The sequence below is a fragment of the Leopardus geoffroyi genome, chromosome C1 (genome assembly GCF_018350155.1).
Source record: "Leopardus geoffroyi isolate Oge1 chromosome C1, O.geoffroyi_Oge1_pat1.0, whole genome shotgun sequence".
In the NCBI taxonomy this organism is placed as follows: Eukaryota; Metazoa; Chordata; class Mammalia; order Carnivora; family Felidae; genus Leopardus; species Leopardus geoffroyi.
In genome coordinates, this window is record NC_059328.1 from 211,195,855 (window position 1) to 211,218,189 (window position 22,335).

The 22,335-nt window shown below is 41.1% G+C and overlaps 1 protein-coding gene across 3 annotated transcripts in view; it reads right to left on the bottom strand.

Annotated features, from left to right (window-relative positions):
- The window catches only part of LOC123599582 (SPHK1 interactor, AKAP domain containing), a 161,883-nt gene that overhangs the window by 20,337 nt on the left and 119,211 nt on the right, over positions 1–22,335 (bottom strand). For all 3 annotated transcript variants that reach the window (XM_045481572.1, XM_045481573.1, XM_045481574.1), the window contains exons 4-7: positions 21,215–21,274; positions 19,248–19,382; positions 12,301–12,556; positions 7,438–11,206 (exon numbers count right to left, since the gene is read on the bottom strand). In XM_045481572.1, coding sequence (XP_045337528.1) covers positions 7,438–11,206; positions 12,301–12,556; positions 19,248–19,382; positions 21,215–21,274 — 4,220 coding nt within the window. The remainder of the gene's footprint in view (positions 1–7,437; positions 11,207–12,300; positions 12,557–19,247; positions 19,383–21,214; positions 21,275–22,335) is intronic.

Consider the following 22,335-nt stretch of genomic DNA (forward strand, 5'->3'; position numbering starts at 1 on the left):
GCTTATTTGCCTTCTGTATGTCTTCTTAGATAAGGCGTCTGTTGAAGTCTTTTGGCCACTTTCAAAATCGAGTCGTTTGTTTTCTTATTATTGAGTTTTATATATTTTGGATAACAGTCCTTTATCAGGTATGTCTTTGGGAATATTTTATCGCAGTGTTCAGCTTGTCTTCTGGTCCTCTTGACAAGCGCCTTTCACACAGCCAAAGTTTTTAATTTTAATGAAGTCCAGTTTATCCCTTAGTTTTTTCATGAATCACGTCTTTGATATTCTATCTAAAAAGTTGTTGCCAAACCCAAAGCCACCTAAATGTTCTCCTATGTCATCATCTCAGAGTTTCATAGTTTTATTAAATTTTACGTTTAGATCCATGGTCCATTTTGGGTTAATTTTTGTGAAGGGTGTAAATTTTGTTTCTAGACTCTTTTTTGGCAGGTGAGTATTGAGTTGAAAAGACTCCACTTTTCCCACTGTTTTGCCTTTGATCCTTTACCAAAAATCAGTTACCTATATTTGTGTGTATCTATTTCTGGCATTTCTATTCTGTTCCATTGATCCATTTGTTTATTCTTTTGCCAATGTTACACTGTGTTGATAACCGCAGCTTCACAGTAAGTCTTGAAGCCAGGTGATGGCAGCCTGACCTTGTTCTTCTTCTTAAATATTGTCTTGACTGTTTTGGGTATTTTGCCTGCCTGTATGTTCTTTGGAATCATTTTGTTGATATCCACAAAATGATGAGCTGGGATTCTGAATGGGGTTACATTAAATTTATAAATCAAATTAGGAAGAACTGATATCTTGACAATATTGAGTCTTATCCATGGATAGCCTTTATTTTTTGTGAGGTGAAGAACACTAAGGTGTCAGTTTTTTTTCCTTTTGCACAGGAAAGATGTCATTCTTCATCTTTTAGATTTCCTTTTTTCTGATGAGAAACCTGCCATTTTTGTGTTCCTCAGTATGTAAGTTGTTTTTACCTCTGAGCTACTTTTAGGACTATTTCTTTGTCGTTGGTTTCTAATAATTTGGTCATGATGTGCTTGATGTGGGTTTTTGTTTATCCTGCTTAAGATTCACTGTACTTCTTGATTTGTGAATTTATAATTTTCACCCAATTATAGATTCACATGTACCTTTAAATATTAGAACATGTTTGTAATAGCTATTTAAAGTCCTTGTCTGTTAATCCCATTACCTCTGTAGTTCCTGGATATATTTATGTTGACTGATTATCCTATGGGTTATGGGTGACATTTTCCTGCTTCTTTGTATGTGAAACATTTTTTTAAAATTGGATCTTATGCTGTAAATTTATGCTGTCGAGTGCTGGATTTTGTTGTATTTCTCTAAAGAGCATTAGACCCATTCTAGGTTAAATTAGTTTTAGTTCAGTTTGACCTTTTCAATGTTGAGTTACAAGTTTTATTAGAACAAGTTTAGATTAGCTTTTATTTTTTAGGGGTAAGTTAGCCTTAATTCTATAGTGTGATACTTTTGGGGGTCTCTGCTAAATGCTGCATGTGTTTAACATGGGTTCTCTACTCCGCTGGTTGGAAATAAACTTCTCCAAGTCCCATGTGAACTTGTGGGATTCTTCAGCTCACAGATCTTTGGCTTCATGGGATTTCACATACACATGCAGGGTTTAGCATTCACCAACAGGTTCAAGGGGATCCCTCTACAGACTTCTGGAATTCTTTCTCTGTGTGGCATCCTCTAATCTCTGACTCCTTAACTGAGAGTGCCTTCTGAGCTCTGTTCAGGCTGTCCTCTTTGCACTGTTGCCTAAAAAGGGAATCTAGGCAGAAATTTGGGGCAATTACTGGGGTCACGATGTTTCCTTCCCTACTTTCAAAGTGCTGTTGATTGTACAATGTCTAGCAACAGTTGTTTGATATATTTTGCCCATTTTTCTAGTTGTTTACAGAAGCAGGGTAAATTTAGCTTTAGTTACTCCATTGTGGGTGGAAACGAAAGTTGTTTTACACTTACTTTTACTGTAGTTCTCTCTGCAAGTATGCCATTGAAGTCTTTATTCCAATGACCTTATATTTTAAGTAATTATTTTTCATAACAAAGGCTATAATTTCAGTAATTATATTTGTCTTCGTTTAGTATTTGACTAATTTTCAAGTCTACTTCATCTATTTTATTTTATTTTATTTTATTTTATTTTTTAATTTTTTTTTAACGTTTATTTATTTTTGAGACAGAGAGAGACAGAGCATGAGACAGGGGGAGGGTCACAGAGAGAGGGAGACACAGAATCTGAAACAGGCTCCAGGCTCTGAGCTGTCAGCACAGAGCCCGACGCAGGGCTCGAACCCACGGACCGTGGGATCATGACCTGAGCTGAAGTCGGACGCTTAACCGACCGAGCCACCCAGGCGCCCCTACTTCATCTATTTTAATTGTAGTTTATGCTTGCTCTTGGTTTATATACCTCTTTAAATATTTAAGGTATATTTATTTTATAGTCTGTATCTAATAATTCTAATATCTGAAATCCTTATTAGGGTTAATGCTACTATTTGATGTTTGTACTAGGTCTTGTTTACGGTGCTTTGATTCCTTGTGTATCTTGTAATCTGAGTTTTTGAATGCTTATTTAAAGGGGCTTTATCTATTGAAGTCCTTTGAGACTTGGGCTAAAATACCCAGAGATTTATTGTTTCTTCCACCAAGGTCTCATCATGTTATTAACCTGAGATTGCTTTAAGGTAATTTACCAACTTAGGGTTTTCTTTTCTTTCTCTTTCTTTCTTTCTTTCTTTTTAGAAGTTTGCTATATCATATTTATTTATTTAAATTTTATTTTTTATTTTTTTTAATTTACATCCAAATTAGTTAGCATATAGTGCAACAATGATTTCAGGAATAGATTCCTTAGTGCCCCTTACCTATTTATCCCATCCCCCCTCCCACAACCCCTCCCGTAACCCTCAGTTTGTTCTTCATATTTATGAGTCTCTTCTGTTTTGTCCCCCTCCCTGTTTTTATATTATTTGTGTTTCCTTTCCCTTATGTTTGGGAGGATGCGGAGAAAGAGGATCTCTTTTGCATTATTAGTGGGAATGCAAACTGGTGCAGCCACTCTGGAAAACAGTATGGAGGTTCCTCGAAAAACTAAAAATACAACTACCCTACGACCCAGCAATTGCACTACTAGGCATTTATCCGAAGGATACAGGTGTGCTGTTTCGAAGGGACACCCGCACCCCCATGTTTATAGCAGCACTATCAACAGTAGCAAAGTATGGAAAGAGCCCAAATGTCCATCGATGAATGAATGGAGAAAGAAGATGTGGTATATATATATATATATATGGAGTATTACTCTGCAATGAAAAATAATGAAATCTTGCCATTTGCAACTTAGGGTTTTCTGAACCAGAGAGTGTAAGTTAGAACCTCGAATATGCATTAGGGAAGCTGTGGTTATACATACTTAGGGGATTTTCCCCTTTCTACCTAGAGCCCTAACCCTAAACGATACATCTTCTTCTTTACTCCTTTTCTGGTGAGTGAACTTTTTTCTTAAGTTTGTACTTTTTTTTCTGAGGACATAACCCTTCAGGATATGGAGGTTGGTGTCATTTCTAAGTCTTCATGATTCATGGACCCACAGTATTATTTCCTGGTTTTCTCTAGCTTTTAGGAAATGAACTGGTAGATTAGGGAGACTAGTAAGAGCAAGCACAGACCTAACTTTAATCTATGACTTTTGTTTCCAAATCCTCTCATTTTCTGCCTCTGAGATTGTCATCATTATTGGTAACACTGTTAAGGTCAGCCCTGTATTCAAAAGGATATTTATCATATTTAATCTAGGACTTTAAGGTGGTCTGTGGGAGGATTTTTTTTTAGACTAGCTAGAACACCAGTGCTGCTTGAAATGCAAATGCACATCTTCCCCTTCAATTCTTCGCATGGTTGGCTCCGTCTTCCCCTAGGTCTCATCCAAATGCCCACATTCTATCTTAAGTAACCACTTCGCCCAACCAGTTGCTCTCCGCCACATTACTCTCTTTATCTTTCTCTCGTAACACGCTGTAATGATCTTTTGCCAAAGGGTTCTTTCCACGCATGTTTTCTGTCTCTCCCACTGGTGTGTAGGACCCATGACAGCAGGTACTAAATCTCTACTTTCTACTGTGTGTTTCGCCCCAAGGGCAGCGTGTGCCACAGAATGTGCATGTACATGCTTGGTGGATGAATAACTGTTTTCTTGAAGCCAATGTAAATAAAAACACAATACAAAACATATTCCTGAAAACATCAGATTATGCCAACGAAGGCAACATGTGAAGGCTCGGGATTCTTAGCTTGGTGTTTCTGCCTTGTGATCCCAAATTATCGAAAAGTTAGGTCATTGCTCTTCAATAACCTCAGAGGGGGCAGCTGAATTAAGAAGACATCGCTGCTCACCAGTACGATACTATTTTCCCAGAAATCAAGAATCGGGCTGTCCTAAATTATTTACCTTATTTATGACTGAGGGACTATTCAGGTATCTGGACAAATGTGGCAGCTTCAAACCCAACAAGTATTTTCATTTGGACATGGCTTCCATAATGAATTCTGAAACTGTTACTCTGTTTTTTCAAATAAAAAAGTAAGAAAGTGAATTTCATTTCAGTGTGTTGAGCCTTTATAACATTTTTAGCAGAGTTATGAAAATGTCCTTCAGAAACTAGCCTAAAAACATTTTTAGGACATGACACCTCGCCATGACCAGACGGAATCACGTGTTGTGTCATGTCCTTCCCTCTGTGTGTAGGTAGGAACTCTTTCACAGGGAGTTCAGTTCTCTATTTTGACATGTCAAATCCCTTAATAACAACCCTGAGCTTAGAAAATGTGATCCAAATAGAACAAATCTCCCCCCTTGTAAATCATAGTAATTCCGTTTTAACAAAAAGTTCACACTGTTCACAACAGGTTTCTCGTGGGGAAAAAAAATTTCTTGAAATAAAAGCAATCATACACCCTAACCCTGAACAACAACAACCATAAAGGGAACATTTATTGAGTACTTCTAATGGGTTAGGCACTGAGTTAAGAGCTTTATTCCTATAGCTCACTCACCTAAACTGCCATAGAGAGATTAGGGAACTTGCTCAAAGTGACACTGTTACCAGGTTAGTCAGTAGAGTTCATGTTCTATAACAATTCTTCATATTGCTTCACAAAGAAAAATATATTCGACGTCCTTATGTTTTGGAAGCAGATTCAGCTCTTGACTTTCTAAGGATGATGGCTCTACATTTTCGTTTCTTTTGTTCTTGGAAAACCAAATCAGAAACCCATACCATGAGTTGAGAGAATATGTGCTTGAGTCATTATATGGAATCCAAACCTAAATCAGTTGGAGGCCTTATTCATACATATTTCCCAAACAGTTTGAAAGTCCCCAGGTTGTACCTCTCTTAAGCTTAAGGTTAGTGACCTTTCACTCAACAACGTATAATGAATGTTACTTAACTTCATTGACAATCACTATTTGGTTTGAGCCTGAAACCATGCATCTTGTTGAACTACTAGTTCACAAATATTTCCTCACTAGGTAATTTTCTTCAGCTAAAAATCGCAGCTGGTTTATGATGATGGCGAAGAAGATTCAAAGTCAGATACGTGGAATCTAAAATAAGACTTTTCCATGTTCGTATATCTCACCTTAAGGGAATTCTAAAGAATTACACATTGGCCCTTTTGTTTCTTCAATTCTTTGATCTAAAGTGAGGTAGGGTACTCCTATAAGACTTTGGTAAGTATTGTCTAGAGCTGGAGAATTACTGATATATATGAACTTGTTTTGGTCTGCTTGGTCTGTATTTCATTTCGCTTAACTTACGCTCTTTTGCTTGTGGGTTTTCATGCTTTCCTTCTCTTGAATTCTCCTAGGATTTTATTCAATCGGAAAGTTAAGTTCTCAGCACTAAGAGGCTAAGAAGGAAATAGGTGCACCTTGACCACCATCACCTACACCTTGTAATGATGCCATAATCATAGGGAGTCCCGGCACCTGAGGACGGATCCCTTCTGCTTCCCTGGTGGGGGGAAAGTATTAGAGATTTCCCAGAGCAGCTGAAATTTGATGAAAGCTGTGTTCAACTTGTTTATTGCACCTAAACACTTTAAAATACCAGGCTCTTTGTACAACAGGCATAGGTCTCTGAAAAGACGTAGGCTATTTCTCTAACTTACGTTTTCCAAGGCTACTCAGCTTAATTTGTTTTTTTTTTTCTGTCTTATTTAACTTTAGAGACAAAAAAACATTTTAAAATGAAGCAACGGTATTAAATACATAAGTCATGGAGATGAAAACTACAGCATAGGGATTATTGTCAATAATAGTGTAATTGTGACGTATGGTGACAGAGGGTGACCACACTTGTGGCAAACACTGAGTAATGTGTAGCTGAACTGTGTTGCACACCTGAAATTAATATAATATTGTAGGTCAACTAAACTTCAATAATAATTTCTTTAAATGATACAATGGTCCCATATTCAAGAATAGTTATGAATTTTCTACAAAAACTGGGAATTGTAAGAGGATTGACTCTTCCTTAAGCACTTGGAAAGAAAGAATTCCTTTGTCTCAAATTCAAAATGCATTGCCACTTACATTACAATCTTCTAGCAAAGAACTACTGAAATAACAAAACTCCAATGTTGCCTTGCACTTAAACTGCCATGATTATACCATGCATCTAAAGGTCTAGTATTTGTGGGACAAGATGTCCTTGCAAAGATCTTTAGAACAAAAGGAAATAGAGAAACTTGAAAGGAGAGATGGTAGAGAAAAATGATACCAAAATGTTTAATGTCAGATTCTAATATTAAAACGTATTTAAATTTAACTTTTTTCAAGTGGATAAGTTGACATAACTTTCTTTTTTGTTTGAAAATTTTTATGACTGAATTTTAAAAGGTAACAGTATGGGAGATTAATTTTAATGTGGAAAACGAAACATTCATTCTCCTATTATATAGATGAATTCAATTTGTTTTTGAAGTTTTAAAAAAATTACTTCCAGGGTCGCCTGCGTGGCTTAGTCGGTTAAGTGTCCGACTTCGGCTCAGGTCACGATCTCACAGCTGGTCAGTTTAAGCCCCGTGTCAGGCTCTGTGCTGACAGCTCAGAGCCTGGAGCCTGCTTCCAATTCTGTGTCTCCCTCTCTCTGCTCCTCGCCCACTCAGAGTCTCTCTCTCTCTCTCTCTCTCTCTCAAAACTAAACAAACATTAAAAAAATTTTTTAATTACTTCCAAATTTCTATTACAAGTGCATATTAACCCAGAGAGGTCACTTATTGTCTCAGAATTCAGTTCCTGCATCAATAAAGTCCCTCCGATTTAGACTAAATACTAAGGGAGATGCAAAGTCCAGTCCCGTGCACCCTATCTAGTCTAAGAGGTCATTTACTCACCTGGGGTTTTGGCAGGCACTCTCAGCAGTGTCTCCACCCCTCGCCACATGGGGGACTTTTCCATCTTTCAAATGCTCCTCTGCTTCCTCTAGGGGGCTGCTTTTGGAAGAGAAGTGTTCAGGTTCTCCAACACACTCTTCTCTCTGATCTGTTTCAATTTGAATTAAAGGTACATCCCTGGCGCACAGGGACCACCTGCTGTGGCTTACAGGGACAGACCCATGACATGAAGACGTTTCCTTTTTAGAATCTAAACCGTTGTGGTTTGTAAGAGGAAAAGCTTTGCTCTGGGCTGACACCGGGGGATGCTTGCTTTCGGTAATGGAGTCTTTCCTCGGGTTATCGATGGACTCCTGCGCCAGAAGAGCGGGCCCACTTTGTGCCCTGCTCGAAGATGATCTGTTTGCACATCTCTCCATTTGCCTGGGAGAGCCACCAGGAACAGGCTCAGCTGCCTCAGCATCATCCGCTATAATTTTGTTCTTTCGCATGAGGGCCTTGATGGAGTTTGCCCACGTCTCGTGAATTAACATGTTGGTGATCTGGTCGGTTCCACCTCTCCGATACAAGCAAGAGTCAGATTTGCAGAGACCAGATGAGGAAGTGCTACTGACCGGATGTACACTTAGGAAATCTTGCTGGCTGTTTTGAGTAAAGCCATCTAAGGAGCTGGCTTTGATGGGCGCGTTCACCGTTAGCCTGGCACCCAGGGGTCTGCTATCTGGCATGGATGACTGTCTGTAACACAAGGGGGATCGCAGAGAAGGTGACAGTAGGCCAACTGTCCAATCCTGGCTGCTGCGTCTGGAGGACGTGCTGTCCTTGTTTTCTCTTTCGATGTCCCTCAGCATGTACCTGTAGAATTCCTCTGTTATGCTCTCGGTGCTGGACTGCTTAGAGGGACAGCTTGGCCTCACGCTGAGGTGCTCATTTTTACGGCACGCCTGTTGCACGGCTGAGTTCAGGATGCTGCTGGCATTCTTGCCTGCATAGTAATCCAGCAATAACTCAAACCCTCTTCCTTCATTTTCCATCTGGTTCACCATGAACCTGGAAAACTCCTCAGTGATGCTCTCGCAGCTGGACTGCTTGGAGACAGAGCTGGCCCTGCTAACTGGCTGACTTAGGGTACTCATGAAACCCAGGCTATTTACGTAGGCCCTGGCACTGGAGTCCTCCTCTGGAATGCTTTCACAGCTGGAAGCCTGCAGCCGGTTCCACCTGTCTCCACTGAGTAACCGGTTCCGGGGATAGCTCTGGGCTTGCCAGACGCCGTCCACCACGGAGAACTCTGTTAGGGTCATGATCTTGGCTGCCACTTCGTCTGCAAAAACACTGACCGAATCGGGGATGTCCTCAAGGTTCACGGACTCGTCCACCACCCTGTTCATCAGCTTCTCTTTAAGCTCCGGGTGCTCATCTGTTTTCCTCTTGATCTCGCTGAGCCGTGGTGGTTTGTGCTTCCTCACTGTGGCCCCGCTGGTCTGGCTCTCCTTCTTCCTCTTCAAGGATCGGCAGGATACGTTCGGGGTAACCAGAAACTCATTCCCTCTTTTCCATGCACAAAACCAGGGTTGTTTTCCATTGGAGTTGTCAAGGCAAATTGCTGCGATTTCGGTTGCCATGGAGACAATCATCTCTGCTAATTCTTCCGCAAAGTCTGTAATGCAGTATAGGTCTGCATGTTTTGCCTGTAGCGTGGATTGAGCAGGAAGGGGGAAGTCATTCCCTAACAAAGACAGGTTAACTTGAATTTCACTGTTCAGACGTGAGGTATGATTATACTTCTCCTGGGCGTTTATACTGACACTGTCCTTGGCATCCTGGGAACCTCTGCTGTACTTGTCCACTGTCAGCATCCTCTCTCTCTCTGAAGAGGCTCTGAATTCATTCTCATTGTAACTGGGTGTCTGATGAGGCTTGTCTGGATCTTCTCCCACTGTTCCTTTTAGATCTATTTCCTTGGGGGGTGTTTTAGCAGGTGAAGAATCTGGCCCCCTGGGACTACAGGGCAATTCAGATTGCAGCGTGGGATTCTTGAAGAGGCCTGGCTTTGCTGGGCCCCTCCTATCTTGCTTCAGATAAATGTCATCTAGAAGATCATTGGTAACAAGACTGGTACTCTGCGGATTGCCACCAAGTGGCTGGCCGCTGGAATGTTCGGTGGCTCTTTTCCACGCTAGACTGGCAGCCTGATCAGGTGGCTGGCAGCCTAAGTCCGTTTCCCTCCATCTGATGGTCTCATTAGCAAGGACAGTGGGCCATTCACCAAGCTGTACAAAATGCCTCATCTTCTTGAATGTGAAGCATATCACACTGAAGAGCAGTTGGTTTGTACTTTCCATCAAGGTGTCAAGAGTCTCAGATGAATGTCTGCTAACATTGGGATCAATTGTTCTGTTTCTCTGGAGAGCTTCATCAATGGAATGCTCCAGAATAACATTAGAGAGGGTCTGTGCCAGCTCATTCCTGAGGACGTTTTCTGAGCACAGGGTCTGAGGCTTTGAAGCTGTTTCTAGGATTCTCCTGCTCACTGATTCCATGAGGTCTCCGATGCTGCTGTGGGGGTTGGGCCTTGTTAAAACCAGCGCAGCCTCCTGGAGTAATACCTGTGCGATGGCCTCGCTTCCCAGCTCCATGCTGCTCCCTGTCGCCAAACCGCAGAGTGGGGGGACTGCTGCATGAGCCTCAGCTGCACACGAGAGGCCACTTGGAGCCTTCGCCTCTTCCGATTCGCCGAGGCCACAAACAGCAATGGCGCTCGCCACCTGGGTCATGCCACACAAGGCAGATGGAAAGGAGTATTCACTGACAGAAGGTTCCTTGAGGACTTGGGATATTTGACTTTGCAGGTGGTCACTGCCTCCCAGTGGACGGGGTGAAACCAAAGATTCTTGCTCCATTTTAAGTCTCTCTGTGGCCTGTGGACTGGAAATAGTTCCAATCACAGTGGCCGCGCAAGCTAACGCAACTTCCAGAGCGCTCTGAGGGTGTCTGCTGGAGTTCTCTCCAGAGAGGACCCCTGAGGTTTCAACAGAGACTTCCATCTCAGGCCACGAGGAGATGCCTGCCTCAGGGGCAGCATCACTGCCATCTGGACTCTGAACGATGACGATTTTGGGGAGCTCATTCCATGACCGCGGGACCACCATACCTTTTGGGGAACAGCCACTGGGTAGCAGAGCGCTTCCTACAGAAACACCGACTGCAGACTCCTGGGGTGGCGTAGGCTGCGACTGAGATAACCGAATAAACGCATCCTGTAGCACGGATTCTGCTAAATTTGTGGCATACTCCCCAGCGGTGACTTCTCCATCTTGGTGGGGAGGAAGAGAGTTTGTGCCGTCTTCAGGGTCCCCTGGGTCTAAGCGGCTGCCATGCTCAGTGAGGGGACCGTGCACGGAAGGCCCACCTTTCTTAACCATCCCAGGGAAATGAACATCCCCTGGAATATATGGTGCCTGTGACTTTTCCACATGCCCTTTATAACTTTCTGAGTAATAGTAATTTCTGGCTGGCTTCTCATTCTGCACAGCTTTGCCTGTCCACTCTGATGGCTCGGCTGATGAATCGAGGCTCTGTAAAATGGTGCCTTCTACTTTTTCCAGAGATCCTTCTGCTTTAATCAATGTGGTATGAGATCTGCTAATGCATTTGTCTTCCGAAGGATAAAGCAACTTTTTCTTGTTGTCATTCCACTCCTCCTGAGTGACTTCCTTTGGTTTTTTACTTTCCAAAACATGAGCAGAGGCATTTATATTTTCATAACCTGGTGAAGACAAAACGAGGGCCCACTATTACTTTTTGGATGGCAGGATCTCATGAGTCCAAAATAACAACCACTTTCTAAAAATGCCTTAAAGCATCAGTTTTCCCCTTGCCTTCTGCCCCCCAAAAACAACATTTAGAGTGTTCCTTCAAGACAAATGAATCTGCAAAGGTTTCTGAGTTTAGGTATGGAACCCCGCTCGACAAGATGGCTCTCAACGTGGGATATGAATGTAAGCGCTAGAGTGGGAGAAGAAGGCAGTGGGGCGACAAGTGTTGGTCACCTTTCTCCACCGGAAAAGGACCCCAAACGGTTGCATTTTAGAGCTTCCCAGTGCATACAGAAGGAGGAGGAAGGATGTCTACAGCAACCTCCATAGCAAGCCTTGTTGCAAACATCCGCTCTCAAGTTTGGGTAGGACTTGTCCCAGAGAGTGTCAACAGCATCTGGGATATCCCTTCTTCGGTGGCTAAGGGTGGGGAAGAGGAACACCTTGTTGACTGGACTGTATTGATCAGTCAATCAAAACCATGAATAAATGAGTGCTAAGTACTCTCCCGAGTTACTTCCTTCTGTCCTTCCCATAATTACAGGCAAGTATCATACATATATGTAGCTAGATAGAGTAACTATAACAGTGCTAGAGGCACTATTGTCCTCCCAAGTAATGGATAAAGAAACTGGGTCTCCAAAGGACTAGGTAATCAGCTCAGGCTTCACAGCCTCAAAGAGGCGATGCTAGGATTCAGGCCAGTTTAAGTGGGCTCAACTTTAATAAGTAGCTTTATGGACGTCTTCGGGAAGATAACTTTCCTCCCTGTGATAGTCTTTGTCTCCTGGCGGGTGGGAGGATGTCCTCAGCATCCCCAAGGCATCTTCAGGAAGACGGAGTCATCCAACCATTAGATCTGAGTGCATTAGTCAGCATCCTCACTAGTGTTCCCTTATCCTCTCCTTCCCTCCCTAAACTCAGTAAGTGATGATGGCGATGTGTCAGCCAAACTGATGTGGCCTGAAACTCTCCTGGAATGGCGCTCATTTTCCCAGGGTGACTAATTTCAGGATGCGCATGTGTTTTCTCAGGAACTTCTCACCATTCCTGTATTCTTCCCCCTCAGTTTCCTCCTCCAGGTGCTCCGATGCGGTGAGAAAGTCTTCTTCAATTGAAGACAGGGAACAGTTTGTGTCATCTTCCACCTTCAGGATGTTTGTTTCCAGCTGGAGCTGCCGTTCCTGCACCAGTTCCAGACCGATCAAAAATTTGTTGATTTCAAAGATGATGCAGTTGGTACTGTTTGCCCTGTTCCCTCTCGCACACTGGACCAAGCAGATATCTGGCAGCCAAGGACACTGAAAGTAGAGAGAAAAAAACGCATTTATTGAAAGACAAAATAAAAAAAAAAAAAACCATTGCTTCTGACCTTTCTTCTTCTACTAATCTTCCTTGTTATAAAGAGTGGGGGACATTTAAAATACTTGGTCTATCTTCTGGGCTGAGATTGACGGATTGCTTGAAAAAAAAATTCAAGTGATATTTGGGAACACAAGGTACCTAGGAGAAAATCTGACTTAGGGGAAAATAGACCAGCTGTATCACATATTTTTGCTCTCTCCTGTCAAAGCAAAAATTGCACTGGGCAAAGTTAAACAGGTTAAGGAAGACTTTCTTCAGAGCTCTTAAAATAGGAAAAGAAGGGCCAGAACTGAGTTGGACCCCAAATGCACTGAAACAAGAGGCAATAGAGTTTTTAAGAGCTGGCGTCGGAGGCCCGCAGGCCATCTGTGCTTGCTAACTGGCTTTATCCAAAAGAAAAGTAAGTGTACTTGTATCTGCATGGCAAGAGGTAGTTTTGCAAATTGGAGGAAGGATCCTACTAACGTTAGGCTCCCATCCTTCCACCGAGAAAGGGACACTATCCTGTTTGATGATCTTATTTCAGAGACGGTCCCCTGGTCTTTGAAAAGGACACTCCTGGGTTGTAAAACAGGCATGAGACTTTTCAAAATGATTTCCATCTCAAAGGGACAGAGAAATAATTCATAACAAGTTTTCTAAAGTGAATGTTCTAAGAAAAGGGCAGTCAGTGCCTATCAGGAAGAAGCCTGTCTGGAGTCTGGTCAAGCTGAGGGGAATGTTAAGACTGTCTTGGGCACCCTTCTTGATTAAACTGAGTCCCTGTTTCTCAGGCTGGTGTCTTTTTCTGCCTTGGGGATGTTCTAGCCATTATCTACAGTTAGAATTTATAATGTGTATGGCTTATATGAAGAGGCAGACACAGTGAGATATGAAGCGATCCATTGGAAGTGCACTAATTATCTCTAAAAGGCCAGCATGTGACGAAAACAGTGATAAGGAGGCTCAAATCATTGGATGGTGTCCCAGTGAGACCTGTTAATTTTGTTCTCTTCTAGCGTTACAGACCATGTCCCTATTCGCCACTACACATTTTCACTATTCATATTGTTGTTCATTAGAAGAGGAATAAAAGTTTCAATTGCTTGTGCACAGGTTACTAGTAAATTGCAAACATACCTTGTGCATCAGGATTTTTGTTTTTTTAAAAGGAACAATATGCTCATTTATAGTAATTTTCAACAGAAAGTTCTTTGAATGGAAACAAGAGTTAGTGGGCGGGAGGAAGCTAAATAAATTTATATCACAGTGGAATCTGAAATGTTTGGGGGAAATATTTTATGTCCAAATGTTTGTCTTACAAAAAGGATCGTTTAAATCATGTGCTTTCTAGGATCAGAGTTAATTTTGTCATTTTGGAATTCTTGAACGTGGATATATGTGTGTGTGAGGGGTAAGTGTGTGCACAGGCAGAGAAATACATGTACGCCGACATCCATATTGTATTTCTGAAAGTAGTATATATTTTTCAGTCTTTTTGGTTGAATATTATAATTAGAGTAATTCTAGAACAGGTGATTGCAAAATGAAAAATCCAACCATTCTCCAAGGGGTCCAGGAGGCTCAGAAATGGAATTGATCTATGTGCTTACGCAAATAGGTCTGTTTTTCAAAGAAGGGGGGGTCATAACCTTATTTTTTTTTTAGAGTTTATTTGCTTTGAGAGAGAGAGAGAGAGGGAGAAGGGGCAGAGAGAGAGGGAGAGAGAATTCCAAGCAGAGTCTGCACTGTCAGTTCAGAGCCTGATGCAGTGCTTGATCCAATGAACTGTGAGATCATGACCTGAGCCCAAATCAAGAGCCAGACGCTTAACTGACTGAGCCACCCAGGTGCGCTCTGACCTTACTTTTCAAAGTGTGGGTTGTATGTAGGCCAGCAGCCTTGGCGTGGTTCGGCAGCTTATTACATGTGTATAATCTCAGGACCTACCTCGGAGGTACTAAATCAGAATCTGCATTTTCCAGAACTCTTTTGGTGATTCCTACATGCCTTAACATTTGAGAAGTAATGGTCTGTAGCTTTTATGGAAGTCACAAAGGGTCTGAGATCCCCCGCAATAATGAGGAACATTTGTTGTAGAGTTAACAGTAGCTGGCGTGATTAATTTTATTTCCACTGAATTCAGACATAATACACTAACTTGAAATTTATAACATACTTTTTGGGTGTGTATTACATGCAAGGTATGCTGGTAGGTACAAACATGAATTAGATAATTCCCCAGGGGGGTGGGACACAATATATTACCGGTGGATAAGGCATGAATAAAAATAATTACAAAGTGGAACCAAGTGAAGTTATTTGTAGGTAAAAATGGCTGCGTATTGGCCATTTCATATCATTCAGATTAAATACATATGACATAAGGTTTTATATATTGTTGCAGGAACCAAAAGAGATATTAACGAACAGTTAAATAACACCTCAAAACAAATGTAGAGAAAGAGTTGTATTAAAAGTGCAATGTTCCATGGCTATTGCACTCCTAGAAAGAAAACATATTTTCTTAACAAGCTTCTTGAAGGTAAATAAACATCCCGAGAGTCTTAGGGAAATGAAGACCAAACACTATAACTTGCAAAATAATGGCACGTATTATTATATAATTTTTCTCTTAGTCTATTAAGTGTTTTGAATATCTTGTTACCTTCAATGCAAACAATATTTCTGTGAGGCTGGTGATGTCTTTGCTCTTTTATAGAGGAGAAATCAGGCACAGAAAGACTTACTGGTCCTTTCAAGTCTACACCAATATAAAGTGGAAAGCCAGCACTGCAATCCAGATCTGTTGGATTCCTGCGTCCTTTCCAATTCTCCCCATGACTTCCTGGCCCAGTCAGCAAAACTCCAATATTAACCAAAAATGTGCAATTTGGAAAGAAGGGTGGTTTGCACCTGGACCTCCTCAAACGCACACATGCTCAGTAAAATTATGTGTTCATCTCATAGAAAGGTCAGCCGCAGGAGTAGATCTTATTATTGTACATAATAAGCATCTCAGAAAAATTTTCTTCTGTAGGAAAATAATTGCTTTTACTTGTACTTTCCACTTAGTATTTTACTTGACCATGGGCATGATGATTTTCTTTAAGATTTTTTAGAGTCTTATCCTAAGGCTCTACTAAGGATGGCCTGAGGAAGGAAAATGTACCTGTTGTGGCAATTTCTTATTTGTTGCTGGCTGGTATGTATTCATTAGTTTTTTGAGACACAGGTACATGGACAGTTGTGCAATGTGTTTATATACATTTAATTATATCCAAAAGAAATAACATCTGAGAGAATGCCAGACTAAGTAAGTTGCTCTTTGAGAGCAAGATGTCTGACTCATTTACCACTGTATCCTTAACCCCCTATGCTTTGCACTTTTCCAGGTGCATAGTAAATATTTGTTGAATGAATGAATAAAGTATATGATAAATATTTTCTTACATTTTTTTCCAGTTGTACAATTGTAAAATAACATAGCAATATAAAAAAGCATGTGAGTCATTTGCTGAGCTGGAAAGATGAAGTCATTGAACAGTCATTTCCTAATCGTCTATGAGAAAATAACAAAACTCCTCAGGAGGCAGAAAAGGCACTCTGTACACAATCCCTTGCAACAATATTACACTTCTCTTCCCCAAAGGAGAATAGATGATTACTCCTGGTGTATATAGTACTCCACCCTGGTACCTTATTTTGCTTTAAATGAAATTTTCTTTCTACTTCAACTTCCTTCGACTTTTTGGACATGGAGAGAAAATACAATTTGCATTTGAATAGTCCTTCCCAAGGTGCCTTCATGTTATTTTATGAAAATCACTGTGACTAGTCTCTGAGAATGGAGAAAAGGTATTTTTTTAAATCTCCATGTTATAGAATAGGAAATTACAGTTGAGAGAAGTGAGGTAATTTGTTATCTGCACCACTGAACATCTTTGGCATTGTAATTTCCAGGGTCAAAGGTGCCAAGTAGCTCGTTTATTGCCTTCTTCACAGGGTCAGTGGGAACAATAGCTATGCCCTTGGGACTGCCCTTAGACTCCCCCCATTAACCCAGCTCATGCTGCCTCTGCCAATATCTCCATGTTTACTTAGGAATCAACAGGTAACTGAATTTCTTGAGGCGAGGCAGCCAAATTGAGACTATCCCTAAAGAATTAGGTACCGGCTATGGTTGGCTAAGATGGGATTCATTATTGATATGCTGCCCCAACATTGCTAATTTATTAAAACACATGGATTGTGGTCTCTGAAAAAACGATGTAGGCCTTTGGGAGATGGCAGAAGGGTGAAGTGATATATAGGAAGTGATGAGGACTTTTAGAAGAGGGAAGTAGGAAACATTTAAGAGTGTTATAGCTCACAGGCAATTCTTGACGACTCCCAGGAACAAATATGCAGAATTTTAAGCATGCTTTTGATGGATGATATTTAATAAGTCCTGATAATTTAACTTTCCCTAACCCCAATTAGAATCTGTGTTGTTTTTGTGACCCAACATCACTCAATCTTCTGGTTCTCATAGCCTGTGAGGCATCATTTTCTGGCTCACCCATAATGCCAGTGATTTCCATGGAGTTAATTCACCTAAACCCTCTGAGGTGATCACGTGACCCAGCCTGGCCAATCTGAACACTGCAATCCTCAGGCCATAGTGAGTGGTTGAGAGATAGGCACATGACACATGAGAGCCAATAGAACACAATTAGACTTTTACTGTTAGCCACCTGGGGAGACATTCACTCTTGCTCAACTTGAACCCAAAGGGAATGGTCTTCTTATGGGAAAAGATTGATAAACATTAAAGAGAGAGAAAGCCGGAAAGAGGTCACAAGGGGAAATTCATGTCCTGATGGCACTGTTCAAGTCCCTATAATAATCTACCACTAGTTTTTTCTTTTTAAATGTCTTATTTATTTTTAAGACAGAGAGAGACAGAGCATGACTGGGGATGGGGCAGAGAAAGACGGAGACACAGCAACTGAAGCAGGTTCCAGGCTCTGAGCTGTCAGCACAGAGCCCGACACGGGGCTTGAACTCACGAACTGTGAGATCATGACCTGAGCCGAAGCTGGACACTCAACCAACTGAGCCACCCAGGCGCCCCATCTACCCACTAGTTTTTTAGTTACATTCTTTTCATGCATGAGCCAATTTTCTGTCATGTTTAATTAGAAATCCTAACAGGCTTGGTACAGAAATACTTTTAAAACTCAGTTTTGGAAATTACTTTTGGTCATCATAGTTTTGCTCAATATAAAGAGAAGGCACTTAGGGCCATTTCTGTTTTCTCTTTCCAGATGATTAATTTTCTCACTAAGAATATAAATTATGAGACAGACGGAGAAGTTTGGTTCTAGTCTTAATTACCAAATTGTAATAGGCTGTGTGCAGATTTTTACGAAGCATCTGGGGTAGATGCTAGAAATAGTGGGTACATTTCCGAGTTTTTTGGTATTTCAAAGGGCTGAAGAATAAAAGAGTATTTTAAAATTTTCCAGCAAAACTAAAACCCAAGAAAGAACAATTTGGAGGAAAGCAAATGTTCACCATTTTAATCCGTAGTGGTGTTATGTGTCACTATCAGCATATCTTATTTGGGAAAAATCAACAATCTTCAATATGATGTGCCTTTAGAAATTATTACATATATATATATATATACACACACATATATATATACACGTATATATATACATGTATATGTATATATATATATACACGTATATACATATGTGTGTATATATATATTTGTAAATTGAACAATTTATAATTTAAAAAATTTGTCTTCAAGTAAAGAATGTTATAATGATTTCTCTAATAATAATGAACATCAGTACACTGAATGAGAAAAATAGCATCTTAATTCCTGCTTTATTTTTAGTAACATTCATTTCCTCTAGGAATTTTACTCTTTAAGTCTAGGAAACTCACATTCCACCCACGGGGCTGCAATCCTGTATTTATTATCATGACTCATTTGGTATATCCTAAGAAATAAATAACATCCAGAAAGAAGAAATGCCGGGATACTGGGACCATATAGTATGAATTAGAATTTTCGTATCATATGTGAAACAGAAGATGAATCTATTTTTTTTAAATGTTTCTTTTGAGAGACAGTGAGAGCATGAGTGAAGGAGGGGCAGAGAGAGAGATGAAGAGAGAGAATCTCTAGCAGGCTCCAAGCTGTCAGCGTGGAGCCCGACATGGCGCTCCATCTCCCAACCGTGAGATCGTGACCTCAGCCAAAATCAAAAGCCGGACGCTTAACTGACTGAGCCACCCAGGCGCCCCAAGATGAGTCTATTTTTGACAATCTAATGGATTTGTAGAAAACCAAGCTAAGCTGTCAATTCCCAGCATGTCTGCTCTAGTTTAAGTACAACTTAACAACATGAACTTGAGAATATAATAAATGGTAGGAGTTGAGGTAAGGGAAGCTCTGTCAAACTCTGAGTGGCATATTTAGAAGAAACACAGATAAAGACTGCTCTTGATTACAAAGAAATTTTTGAGTCCTAGGCTATGGAAGCTTAAATGTGGCATCTATTTGAAGTCCGTACTGACTTGTGCCAAGAGCTGACCGTAGATAACTTATCTCTGATGAATATTTTATCAAGAGTTTACATCTCTTACCTGTGAAACTTCAAAATCTGCCTGGAGATTTCCGGATGTTAACCCACTTAGAAGAACAATTTCATTTTCTTTTGGCTGCTGGACATTCATGGAGCTGATAAGTTTTGGAAGATCTGGTGAAACGTTGACCAATTTCTGTAGAGGAAGAATCTTTATTAGTTTAGATGATTTCTTTTCACCTCCAAAACACTACCCCCAAACTACTTACTTGCAAAAATAATATACCTGAATAACTGCACCAATGATAGATTACTTAATCTACTAGGATTATTACTAGACGAAGCGTGAAGCTGAAACTTGAAGGTTTACACTGGAATAGGAAATTACTTAAAGCTTTAAAAACTCTTTGCTTCTAAATATGCCAAAGTAGACATTTAATAATGACTGTTACACCACAGGTATGCATAGTAGAGGTTTTTTTTCTTTCCTTTAAAACTTGCAATGAGAGACTTGTCTAATCATCATCTGTTTTAACAAAGTCAATAATCATTAATATCAATAATAAAATAATTTTTAACATTAATTTTGCTCTATGTGCCAGGCACTGTGCTAAACTCTGCACACACGTTACATTTTAGTACATTTAATCCCCACAACACCCCCACACCGATTAGGTACCGTTACTACTTTTTTTATTTTTGCACATAAGTAGCCTGAGGCCCAGAGAAGATGAGTTCACACAAGTTTAGGCAGCTAAGTGGATGCCAGGTTTCTACCCTTAGCTGTAGAAGAAGACTGTCTCAAATCACTCACATAAATCTTCAAACACACAGTCCTTAAGATGCCAACTTGCTTTGGTCCCTCCTTCTCTCTCTTTGACTCTGCACCACAAGTCCCCTAAACGAAATGATATGTACACTTGTTTTTTAATCCCTCCAGTACTACACGGATGAATGACGTCGGAAGCTCTGCGGAAGTCTGTAACGGATAAGCTGTATGGGCAACTGGGTTTGAGAAGCTTCAGGTGCAGCACTGGCAAGGGAACAGAAACCAAAACGAAACAAGAGCGCCTGGGTGGCTCAGTGGGTTAAGCTTCCGACTTCGGCTCAGGTCATGATCTCGCAGTTCATAAGGTCGAGCCCCGCATCCGGCTCTGTGCTGACAGCCTGGAGCCTGCTTCGGATTCTGTGTCTCCCTCTCTCTCTGCCCCCACCCCTGATTGCACTTATCTTACTGTGTCTCAAAAATGAATAAATGTAAAAAAAAAACAACCCCAAAACATTACAGGAATAACTCAGTCATCACAGGCCTGCTGTTCTGTGATGTCAACCTGCAAATAGTGTGTTACTCTACCGTATTATGCCAAAGAGTAGGGTCAAACCATCTTCAGCTTTGGGCATGAAAGGATAATCAATTCACACCAATTAGTTCTTCCTATAGGACCCCTTGTTAGCTCTCGCTCCAAAGGACTGAGGGATCCTTCAACGTCTTGCACGTTTTCAAGGATTTACGTCGGGATCATCACAACCTCAGATGAGCCTGGAATATGTAGCTGCTGGGGAATGCACAAGTGCGAGCCCCAGATGAGTGTAGGGCTGGGAAACCAAGGTTAGAGACCAAGCGTTTCCTCAAAGCAGCAGGAAGGAGCAGACCTGAGACCCGCAGAGAAGGGCTGGTTGGTATCCAGCAGGTTGGGAAAAGCCTTGGAGACATCATCTCAGGCGGGGTGTTTGAGACAGGATGAAGACGGGGGCTGAAAAAGCCACTATCAGGCCCCGTGGGCAGGAAAAAGCACCTGCTTGGAGAGCGGCCCTGTTATCTTGGGAAAGCAAGCATCACCAGCAGAAGGAAGGCAAACTGTGGGAGGTGGCAGGGAGACGGTCAGGGAATGGGCCGTGATGACACCATCCAGCTAAAGAGTCTCCAACTAAATGAGCATCATTTATGGAAAACGTCACGTCAGCTGTCTGGTCAGTGCAGGCAGCCCTTGTCATGAGCTCCCGGGGAGTCCGTGCTCCCAGCATTACCTGCTGCAGGTGCTCCGTGCTGCACGCATCCTTGTTCACATCCAGGTTCACGAAGCAAACCTGAGAAAGAGGGCAAAAACAGCCATGTAAGTGAAAAACCATGGCAGTTCTTTTAGAAGAAAGCAGGAATCCATTTGGGGAAAATGATGTAAGAATCCCGCACATTTTGTGTAGTTGATCTGATACAGAAATGGCCGCTGTACCTTTGGGCTTCTATGCAAACCTCTAAGGCCCTCCTCACAAATCCCTGGATTCCACAGAGCGCCCCTTTCCGTTCGTGGCACAACAAACCAGACAGTCTCTTTGTATTCAAGTCCCTGTAAGTCACAACAAAATCTGCAGGCTTATACAGGGTTAGCAAAACTCATGAAATAAGAAAAAAGACTTGGTCCCCCTTGAAGCTTCTGTTTATAAACGCAGTGAACGTTTCTCTCCATTTCTCCCTTTTTCCCCCGCATCTTCCCTTTCTCTTCTCATTTTTAATACAGTGCAGGAAAAGTGGATTTCTCTTTGTTTCAGGGTTTTAGCTGATTTATTTAATCCTGCTGTATAGTTTGCCTCTTTTTAGCCATCTTAAATAAGTGAATAGGCTGAGTATGAAAACAACAGTGACAACATTAAAAAAGAATTCAGAACAACAGTAAGAGAATGGTTGTAGTTTAAAGCTCAAACACGGCACAAGAAAAAAATCTACTACGGGCATTCACATGGAGATGGGGAGAAGAAAACTTAGAGAACAAAGAGGTGAGATGTATTCTTTTTTCCCTCTGAAATTAATTAATTAATGAATTTGAGTATAGTTGGCACACAATGTTTTATCAGTTTCAGGTGTACATAGTGATTAAAGTTTCTTATTCTTAACAAGTTAATTTGCCCATATAAAACTGATAAAATTAATTATTTGGATATTTAGTCAGACGTTTGGGCTTATGTCAATTCCTGGAAGCATACGCGCCCTTCTGATTTCAGTTAGTTGTTCGGGGTCATGATTTCCTAGAGTCCATCCTTTTTCTTTTTGAGGTTTAATAAGAAAACATAATTGAAAGACTTTGGGTAAGTCTTTAAGAACTACGTAGTTAGGGACGCATGGGGGGCTCAGTCAGTTAAGTGCCCAACTCTTG